At 44.4% G+C, this 11,169-nt stretch overlaps 1 protein-coding gene across 1 annotated transcript in view; it reads right to left on the reverse strand.

Annotated features, from left to right (window-relative positions):
• Window positions 1-11,169, reverse strand: part of SH3RF3 (SH3 domain containing ring finger 3) — a gene marked incomplete at its 5' end in the record, with an annotated part of 235,066 nt that overhangs the window by 45,015 nt on the left and 178,882 nt on the right. Inside the window, one exon of the mRNA XM_042866782.1 lies at window positions 10,635-10,982. Within this exon, the coding sequence (XP_042722716.1) occupies window positions 10,635-10,982 (348 nt within the window). The remainder of the gene's footprint in view (window positions 1-10,634; window positions 10,983-11,169) is intronic.

The raw sequence follows: 11,169 nt of genomic DNA on the forward strand, positions 1-11,169 counted from the left end.
TGGCAACAAGCAGCAAGCTGTCTCCTCTCTCACCAACATCCACACTCAATCATGAAGCTGTAGTGACAAGTACATCTCCTTTTTCTCATTATTTCCCCACTTTCTGGCTGCACATTCAAACAAGGAAGATTCCAGGCAGCTCTTAGCCCTATGTGTAAAACTAAGTATTCTTTCCAGTTCTGCAGCTAAGGCTCTATTAATCCTCCCTGTCACATCAGTGAGGTAGTAACAACCAACCCAAAAATGTAGGCATAGCTGGGGCATGATCCCTCACTGGTTTTGAGCTTGTTAATGAGAAGGATGCTGGGCAGAGAGACAGAGTACATGTTTCACCCAACACACAACTGGGAAATCAACTGGAGCAAACTTCTTTGCATTATACCACCAGCATCTGTCTTATGGGAGCTACATGAATTGCCTCCAAGAGATCTGCTATCCTCCCCTTAGATCATTCAGCCCTCCCTCTGCAACACCTCTGCTCAACCCCGGAGAGCAACAGCTGTGTTAGCATCAGCCATTTGCTTGCTTTTGCTGAAGGCGGTGGCTACTGCAACATCATCGCTGGAAGCACGAGCCCAGATGCTTTCTATTTTACTATTATGCTTGTGCCAGCATACAGTCCTAGGGATTAAGACATAATTGAATTGTCAATGTTGCTTTCTTCCCTTGACCAATTCTGAAGAAATCTGCATAGCCCTGTGTGTTTTCTACCCACTTGATTTTCTGTTTCTTGCCTGTTGTCTGTTACTGTAATACTGCTGCACCTGGTGCTGCTGCCTTGGACCCTACAAACTGCTCATTTTTGCCACTTTGCTCAGCCTAGTATCATATGCATCTGAACTCCAAATCAGCGCCTGCTTCCTGATTGTGGTTCAGTTTTTCTATAGCTGTTCCCCCCTGCAGGCTTGACATGATGGGGTTCTTGCCAGTCTGCCTACGTTCCAGCTTCTCATCATCAAGTTTTACTCTGCAGGACCCAATGGCCTTCCATAGTGCTGAATCCAGCTCATCTGTTCGTGCCTTGGCGTTGCCTTTCAGACAAGTACTGTTCTCAGCAGCTCCATGCACCCCATGATCCATGATGAGTTCTCTCAGTGGCTGCCTGATTGCTGCTACGTGCCTGAAAGTTCACTGCTTTGCATTTACAGCCCCTGACACAGTTGGTGAAGGCTTTCTAAGCCTCCTCTTTCAGGCTCCCTGTTCTCTGTTTCATTTATAACTAGTTAGCTCATATTACAAGATACAATACTGCAAGATTGTTTTGCAAGATAATAATTGCGAGAAGATTAATACACACTGTCTAGTGTGAGAGACTCAGCTATTATTTCCTCACACTTTGATTACCTTTGCTAGAAGCTTAACTTTCTGCTTCCTCTTGCCATAGTTTTGTGTGGGTCTCCGCAGGAGCATACAGAGGGCAGCAGGACTGTTTTCCTCCTTCAGTTAGCCCAACAGCCAGGTTGTACTTTCATTATCATGATCTAAGGAACAAGGTACTAAACATGCCCGCCTTTCCTCTTCATCTGCTCAGGGGAATGGGAATCTGAGACAACACTCTGATTTTTTGTTCTGTATTGGATAACCTTTGGGAAGTCTGTGTACTCATCAATCCTTTCTGATGGCACAGACATTACACAGAGTGGGCCCTAACACTGCAGCAGTGGGATATTTGTCCTTCCTGTATCTCTGATGATTGCTGTCACTAGGCCTTATTGAGAGGAGATGTCTCTCACAGTCAGGTTTTTAAGAGGCTCTAATAAAAACAGGCACTTAATGGAGTTTGCTCAGGGAGGCACTAAGAAGTACTTCTCTGGCTGATTCCCACAGATTTTAGTGCCACCTAAGTAATAGAACTCATTTCTGAAAATGCCTTCTAGTGGCCCTCTGTATCCTTATGAGCCTCTAGTGCCCTTAAATGCTTGGCCACTGAGCTTCCAGATGAGGCTTGCTGTGCAATCACACTCCTCATGAGGAGGATATCTACCTAGTGATTGCCTGCAGCTTTCTGAGTTAGACCCTGCCAGCCCTCACCACAGGTACTTAGGCCACTACACAACCACCTCTGACTTCTTCCCTTCCATCTGGCATCCTCCAGACGGACTCGCCATGACCCAAGTCCTCAGCTCAACAGCAACAGCTCTTCTCTGCTCCAGAACAGCTTTGCCTGGCTGCCTGCACAAAGGCGCAAATACCCTGGAATTCTAAATGTTGCGTAGAACTTCCATCTGACTCAATACAGTTTTTAGATACTTAAATAAATAATGGCACTGTTTGGGTCACATCCAAAACAAAGAGACCCACAGCTAGCTGACAAAACTGAAGTTTACAGATGACTGTGCAGCCCAGAGGTCAACATTTCCTGATGAGAATGAATAGTACAACTTTCACGGTTCACAGAAGCTCCTGCAACAAGGCTAAGCTCAGATGAGTCTCACTCCTCCTCCAGCTCATAAGTGTTATTTACAAGAGCATCAAAACAAATCATGTTTTAATGTATATATAATGATATAGTTCTATTAAATTTTATAGCATATACTCCTGAGTAAATAATACACTACTGAGATGCTGTTGCCTCTTGTGTCAGGTCTGACATATATTTAAAAACAACCAGACAGGCAAAACATTACTGACAAGCCCACAGAGATCAGGAAATTAAAGGTAATAACTGCTCAGCCTGGAAGTTCATTTCACATTCATTCCCCTTCTCTCTTCCTATTCACACCTCTGTGAAAGCAGAAGGATTAGTACTCTGGACTTCCAGCATAAACTATCCTTTTTCTCTCCCTTGTAGATTCACTTTAGATTCCCACTAGTATTTTGAGGCCATGTTTGTTGTTTAATTTGAAAAGATGTAGTGCCTGCAGGGATTAGGGAAGTGTCTTGCAAAAGCACAGGACTCGGTCTTGGAGGGGAACAGAAGCTGTGAAAACAATGATAAAAGTGGGAACAGGGTACAGGAATACTGCAGTTTGCAGCAACCTTTATGGAAAAAAAATTGCTGCTGCTATCATGTGAATGTTCTATCATCAAGAAAATCACCAACCAGAAATCTCTATTTTGACTTCAAAGCAAATCTAGCACTGTCTCACCACAGGGCACTTATCACATTCATTAATTCACAGGGAAATTTCTTTTAATGTCTTGAATGCATATTTACAGCTTACTTAGAATTTCTCTTTAGTATTGCTTTATAATAAGAGAAAAACATTCAAACATTCAACTCACATAGGCTGATGTACTGTCCTCTGGAAATACCACAAAAATAGGCTAATGGTCTTTAAGATTCCTGTGACTCATTTCTCTAATTCTCTTGACTCCATAAAACAATGACTGGGGCAATCACTCTGGGCCTTAATGTTCCCAGAAATAATGTATAAGCACTTAATGTGTGGTGGTGCCACCAAGTATTGATGGAAAGTGTTACATGTAAGACCAAGTAGCCTCATCAAATGCTAATTACCACAGCAGGAGCTGAAACGGACTTTCCAACTCCGAAGCAAGACTTTTTCTTCCCTAATGGTATGTGTGTAAAAAATAATAATATATCCATGAACAATGGCAGCTGCAGCTGCATAAATAGCTGCATAAATTTCCAGTTTCTTTCTGCAAAAACTGAAGCTAAATTTGTAAAATTCACTATTTACGGAGGGGTTCTTACAGTGTGTATCTATGGCTGCGGATGATGGTCAGGCTGAATATCATACCATCCTGTTGGCCCTGATTATTTTTTGGCTCCTAATACTTAAAAATTCTAGAGCACGTCTTCTGTGAATGGGTCATGGTGCTATGAAGAGAGCTGGAGAAGTCACACAAATGTATTCCTGGAGCTTCCAACACGCTGCAGTCTAAAGACAGTTGTGAATTGGAGAGAAAAACCCAAATATTTTTTGGCACCTTCTTCCAAATATTCCTCTGACATCACCATCCATAAGAGCACTGATTATCTTGGTTTGCTGCTTCTCAGTTCCCCCAGTTGAGGCCTAATTAAGCATTATGTGAATGAGCACCAAGAGAATTATATTTTATTCAGCCTTTTTTTCTCTCAGAGCAACCCTTTCAGCACCAAGCGCTGGTATCTAGCTCTCCTCCCTGGGGCTTTAAATGGTTTTACAGCAAATAGGTTCTCACAATTTTGGGGTCAAACAACATAAAAATTCAAAGGCAGAAAGACAGGGAAGATTAAAATGAAGGCTTGACCTCTAAAAGATGTTAATTTAATCCCAAGTTCATAATTACCCTCCTGATAATTGAACAAGCTTATCAGGATCCTGTGCAATGGCTCCTGTAGTAAGTTCTTCAGAGAGATGGTAGTGGTAAACAAGTAAACAAAAATCCCACACAAACGAGAAGGGAAAATACACTCTGTGGTCACTTCTGCTAAAATGTCATGCATGTGCACACAGAGTGTGTTGGACGGACAGTGCTTTGTGCTGTAGTGCAAATACCAAGAGAGAGACTTGCTTGCTCCTGAGTCTTCCAAATCGGCAGCTGACTGGCAGGCAGCGTGAAGCTTTGGGATTACCCCTGTGCAAAAATGATTTTAGTGGTAAAGTGTTTTTGGGTTAGTACCCTGAGGAGTAGCTGGAAAGAAAAACAAACTTGTTTTTGTTTTACAGGCAAGAGGATTTCATGCACAGTTGAATAAATGCTCTTCTAAAGCTTAGCCTTCTTTGCTTTGATTCAGTCAAAAATCAGATTTTGTGGTTCCTGAAAAATCTTTCAAAACGTATTCATGATGAGACAAATTACAGGATAAAGAGACCACATTGTCTCACACTGGTAGGGAATTGTGCTTTGACTGGATCTTCAATAGGTTATGTAATCAGTTCATAGATTTAGTCAGCTCACGTGTCTCACTTCCCGTCATTTTGACAAATAATGTAATATATCCTAATACATGGAGTATATTTCAATTAGTATTATTAGCATTTATGTACGCTATTAGTAGCATACTATTAGCAGCTTGCATGTCTGCCTGAACTTCTGCTTAAAAAACTCAGTTCCTTCCAACCTCCAAAGCCCTTCAAGAAGAGCTCTCTATGAAGTTATTTAAAATGGAGATGCAACAAATAGGCAATGTTTGGCTCCAGTTGGGACCAATTCATCGTAGAACTGGGACTATATAAAAACTAGGAAACAATGTAGGTTAGATTTCAGCAAAGTCTTACACTGCTTTCATGACATATGTAGATCCAAATAACAGAAACACAGGTCAGACCAACTAAAATTACTTCTCTTGTTATTCTGACCAGCGCAGACCCTTGAGATGGCTGCCATTTGTTTCAGCTGTCTAAATGTCATTACTGGATTCCAGTCCATTGTCATCTGCAGCCAACAGCAGAGCAGGTTGGATACAATCTGGACTCCAGACCAAAGCTGAAAAATACAGGACTTTCTCTTCTGTTCTCAGAGCCTGTTAGGCGCTTGAAAATGAAAGGTTCATAGTCTCTGGATTTTAAACATAATCTGTATGCTGCTCATGGCCAGCACATTTAGGCTATCAGCCAAGGCTCAACCAGAGTTCTGCTATTACATTTTCTCAGCTAAAATCCAGCGCTTCTAAGTAACTGATAAGGAGTCACACTTCCAAATGATTTATACAGGGAGACACTTCAAGGGAGATTTTTCATTTCAAATGCTGTTGCTGCTTGGGACTGGGAGCGTGCAAGACATTGTTCTCAGCTTTTCCTGAACATGTGGCCTCCGGTTAGAAGCCCATTCTGACACCCACAGATACAAGCGGATTTCCTGTGCATAGTGATGAGTTGTTCGAAGTGCACGCACAAGTTCCTCCTGCCAGGAGCATCCTTTCTTCCCCTCTCAGCTGCTGTCCTGGTGTGCACACAGTCACGCTTCATTATTCATGAGAAGCTTTTTCTGCCGAAAACCAGGGTGTTTGGTATGCTACTGACCTCTGACCTTTCCAAACAGCAGGGACGAATAATTCATAAGGAGTGCAAATGGAAGCGGGACAAGCCACCTGAGGCCTGGGCATGATTGCTGTCTTGGGGGACATTTCCTGCTCTCCTGGGAGTCTTGGTTACGAGCATCTCCTTGTGCCTGTAACCTCATTCAGCTTCTGCTCCATCACAGGCATCTCACACCTTCAATAAAAACCCACGATGGGGCATTCTGCACAAGGGACTGATGCTATCACCTTTCAAATGGAGGTTTCATGAGTGACACTTGGCATGCAACAAAAAGCACAGAACAAATTTGGCTGCAAGTAAAATGAAGATCCCAGCATCACCCCTTTGAAAAGAAATGCTTTGTATCTTGACTACTGTGATTTCCCAGTTACTGTTTTGTCCATCTGAAGTAGTCTGAAGTTGATCCTGCTTTAGAGCATTCCTAGGTAGGCAGGCAATGAAGATATCTTTTACACTCTCAAAATGCATCTTGGGTATTGGGAAGCAGTTGACTTGATATTGCTTAAAGAACGATGGCTATATCCTAAATCCTAAATCCTGCAGTCTAAATCCTGTAGTCTGCAATTATTGAATTAATTATATGCAGAGTGCTACAGAACCTAAGACTTCATACTATGGTCTGCACATCAGCGCTCAAGATGCAGAGATTTGTGCCCTCCTGGAGAAGCAGGAGGCTTATTATAGCCTAACAACTCATAAAAACAGAAAACATGTCAGCTCTGCATGAAAGTCTGGTTCCAATTCACAAATACTGACAAAAACCACAGGAATATAGTACCATGTATGACATAACTTTTAAGGGGTGCAATATATTGCACATTACTGAAATATCTGAAATGCGCACCTCACTTTTAAGTTCCTGCAGCCTTTAACATCTCTGTTTCCTTGACAGTTTGCTGAAAGAAAGCAAGTGCCCCAGATGGAAGTACCTCTGGTCTATAGGGAAATGGACACCATTTTTTGGAAGGCCATTCCACCAGACACTGGCCAGTGGCCCAAGGTAGGGCAGCTGGTGCTGTTCAAGAGCTTCTGGGACTGAATTCATAGAATCACAGAATCACAGAATGGTTTGGGTGGGAAGGACCTTACAGACCACTCAGCCCAAACCCCTGCTGTGGGCAGGGCTACCCCCTACAAGCTCAGGCTGCCCAGGGCCCCATCCAACCTGGCCTTGAGTGCCTCCAGGGATGGGGAATTCTGTTTTTTCAAAGGATAGACTATAGGAAAAAATGCATGTCAAAGTTTTTAAAAAGGCAGAACCTCCCTTCAAGCCAATCATTGATCCTGGTATGTAGTTACTCTACAAACAAAAACAAAAACAGGAACAAAAATCCTTTTTTTTTCATGAGGAGATGAATTTAAACAAACATTGGTAGAAGTGTCTGAAAATTCCAAGGATTTTTAAAGATACAGTAAATCAAATTTTGAAACTAAGGATGAAAAGAAAGGCATAAATTTGCTTGACAGCCAGAACTGAAACTGTAAATTTGTTGTTTCCCCTATTAAAAAATATACTTTGGCCAAATTTGCTGCTGCAGACTAGCAGGGGCCTGAGATAGTTATATAGAGAGGGCAGTGAGGACAACTTGCAGGACAGACAGGTCTGTCCCCAAGGGAGGAAGGAGAGGGTGACCCTGCTTCCCATGGCTGAGCTCAGTGCTGTTTGGTGGCAGCAACCCTCCAGCAGAACAGCCGGCCCGTGGGTTGTGAGCATGTCAGATCCCTAATGAGACACACAGGACATCTCACCTTAAATACACCAAGTGTGTTCAAGAACAAACCAATCTGAACACAAGACTCTTGCTGCTCCAAATGCCTCAACTTGGCTGTGCTGTGGTCCACTGTTTGTGCTGTTTTGGCTGGCATTCAGCCACACTTGAATAAAATAAAAACTCTGAGTCTATCTTTTGTCTGAAGCTGCAGCATCGTTGTTTCGGAGTAGTGTCAGGTCTCAGCAGATAGCAGAGAAGGAGCTACATTTCTGATATTTTGATCTAAAATGCAACCCCTCAAATTATGGATTTAATAGATACATAAATATAGATGCCCAATTTTAATGCTCATTTTGTAAGAGGCAGATTCTGAGCTCTCTGCAGACCTCTCTAAGTTGTGTTAGTAGCTCTTGTGATTTTACTGCAAGTCTTGAAGTGGTGAGACATTTATCTGCAGGCTGCTCCTCCAGTCAGGAGAACAGAGTGAGAATGTCAGTTCCACATTTTTTTTCCCAATAGATTCCTAGTGAAGTTTGTAAATGCGAATCTTTAAGTCCTTCAAACCACACATCAAACAGTAAGGCCTCCAAAAGCAGACAAATGCATTCACACGTGCAAATGCCACTTTTGCAGTGACTGGATATTTGGGACTGCAATAATACATTTTCACAGAGGGAAGGGCAACAAAGCTGGTGAAGGGTCTGGAGCACAAGTCTTATCAGGAACGGCTGAGGGAAGTGGGTTCATTTAATCTGGAGAAGAGGAGGCTCAGGGGAGACCTTATTGCTCTCTACAGCAACCTGAAAGGAGGTTGTGGTGAGGTGGGGACTGGCATCTTCTCTCAGGTAACAGTGACAGGATGAGAGGGAATGGCCTTAAATTGCACCAGGGGAGGTTCAGGTTGGATGTTAGGAAACATTTCTTCTCAGGAGAGGTGATGCACTGGCACAGGCTGCCCAGGAAGGTGGTAGGGACTCTGCCCCTGGAAATATTCAGGTAACATGTGGATGTAGCACTGAGGGATGTGGTTATGAGGGCATGGTGGGGATGCATTGGAGGTTGGACCAGATAACTTTAGAAATCTTTTCCAACCTTAATGATTTGATAAATCTCCTTTCTCCAAGGCTAAAACCAGCAAGCAAGACTCTTCTTCCCTCCTCTGGGTTTTGGCCAAGATCACTTTGGCCAGCAGTGGTAGAGGCATGTCTCCAGCTGCCTTGCCTGCCTGACTGATCTGAGTCCTGAGGCAGAAGAACTGGAGCTACAGCACTCTCCATGTGTCTCCCTGTCCCAACTGGGCTGGCTTCACTGCACTCCAGCCTTAGCTGTGCCTCTCACCATGACACAGATTTCATGCTCTTCCCTCGGTGTGAAGGACCCAGCTAACCTCCCTACAACATGCATTTAAAGCTTCTATGGGGAACACTGACTCCTTCTTGGCCCCAACCACATGCATCCAGACACCACAACAGTCTGTGAAGTGAGTGGGGCTTTGCACACCAGTTGTTCTGCCAAAGCAGGGGAGGGTAATTAAAGCACTTTCTGCTTTTTGGTCTGATTTTTGTACTATGCTTAGACTGAGCCTTCACATGACTCTGGCAAAGTGTGTGCACGCTTTTCTCTTCAACTAGTACAAGAACAGAAAAGCCACAGACTGTCACATCTCTGCAAAGTCCAAATGTGTCACTCTGAGTGCCAAAAACCTGGGTGTCATTTACTTGATGAGCCTGGGACCCTGACTCCCAGCTAGAGTTTGCACCAAGTCACAGATGTCCCAGTACATCTTGGCATACACGCCTCTTCCAGCAGGGGCCGTATCCTCACCTTCACACTCCTCAACAGTGAGGTTTTAGACCATTATTATTCTCCATTTAATTCTACACCTCCAAACTGCAAACTGCCATTCGGATTCCTTTATCAATGTAAGGAGTGGGTGTTTGCACAGAATTTCAGCATATCCCCGCAGACTCTGCTCCTACTTTGCCCACCCCTTTGCAGCAGTAGCCCAGAAGTGCTTTGGATCCACTGGGATTTTTGAGCAGGGAAGAAATGAATAACTACTCATCAGCACGCATGCATATCTGATATCTTGTTGAGCATTTCTGGGCAGTGGCCGCTAACCAGGTACCAGATACTTGCCAAACTACAGTACAACTGTTTGTCTTCCAGTGATATGGAAGGAAATAATCGCTGTAGAAATTTTATTTGTCCCTGATGTGCACCAAGCACATGACGTTCATACAGGTAACATCACCCTAAGTGGGAGAAAGTACAGTCCAGAGCAAGGATAACAGGATCACTCAATATTATTCCTCTCTATAACAGAAAGTGATGGAATATGTACACACTGTAGGAGTGTTGCTTTTTTTTTTTTTTTTAAATGTAGGTTAAGTTAATAATTGCATACAGAAGAGGGTGCTGGCAACAGTGCTGGAAGGCATGTCCTAAGTGAGGAGAGGCTGAGGATACTGGGCTGTCTAGGCTGGAGAAGAGGAGACAGAGATGACCTCTGCTTTCTGCAGCTGCCTGAGAAGGTGAAACAGAACAAGGTGCCAAGCTCTGCTCCTGGGAATCAATGGCAGGATGCAAAAGAATGGCACAAAACTGCATCAGAGGAGGATCAGACTCGGCAATGGGAAACATTTATTTACCATGAGGGTGGTCAAACACTGGGACAGGCTTCCTAGCGAGGCGGCTGATATCCTGTGCCTGTTCAGGAGGCATTTGGACAATGCCCTCAATAACATGCTTTATTCTATTTTTCTTTGAAAGAAACCTAAAATGATTTGGCCTTATTCTCCAGCTCATCATGCCTGCCCACTCATTAATGCACAGTCAGGAAAAACTGTTGTGCTAAATCCTGTCAAACAAGAGAGACAGTGCTCTGCAGCAGCTGGCTCCAGCGTGGGTTGTGTCGGAGGAGGTGAAGCAGCCCTCAGCTTCAGCTATGCCTTCCAGGCTGCAGGGCTGGGCAAAGTCCCTTACTTCTTACCTGGGCAGGAGCACTGGAGGACAGGTGTGCTAGGTCCCCAATCCTAGCAGCTGCCCGTGGGTCGCTGGAGCTGATGAGGACGGGAGCGCTGATCTCCATGGAGTGCCGGTTGCTGGCAGACTGGGAGGACTTGTGGGTCATGCTGAGGGCGGTGAAGGAGTGCCGCTTCTTGGCATTCTTCTTGCCCTCCACTGGTCGTGGAGCTGCTGCCGTTGCCCCTGCACTGCTTGGTGTGGGGCACGGCCCCAGCCCCACTGCTGCAGCTGGATCTGGTGGTGCCTCACAGCCAGCGGCAGCTGCTGAGCAAGTCTTGTCCATCTCAATGAGCTGCTTGGCAGAGTCGTTGAGCTGAGTGAAGGGAAAGGGGACAGAAGAAGGAAGGAAAGGAGGCAGAGGAAGAAAAGAAAAGGAAAAAGGAACAGAAAGGAAAACAAGCGGTAGGAGAAGAAAAGGAGAAGGGGAAAAGGAAGGGGATAGAAAGGAGATGGGAAGGGAGGGGGAAGGGAGGGGGAAGGGAGGGAAAGAGAAGGGATAG

The sequence above is a fragment of the Lagopus leucura genome, unplaced genomic scaffold (genome assembly GCF_019238085.1).
Source record: "Lagopus leucura isolate 7727_CA_CO unplaced genomic scaffold, USGS_WTPT01 Super-Scaffold_100001, whole genome shotgun sequence".
Taxonomy (NCBI): domain Eukaryota; kingdom Metazoa; phylum Chordata; class Aves; order Galliformes; family Phasianidae; genus Lagopus; species Lagopus leucura.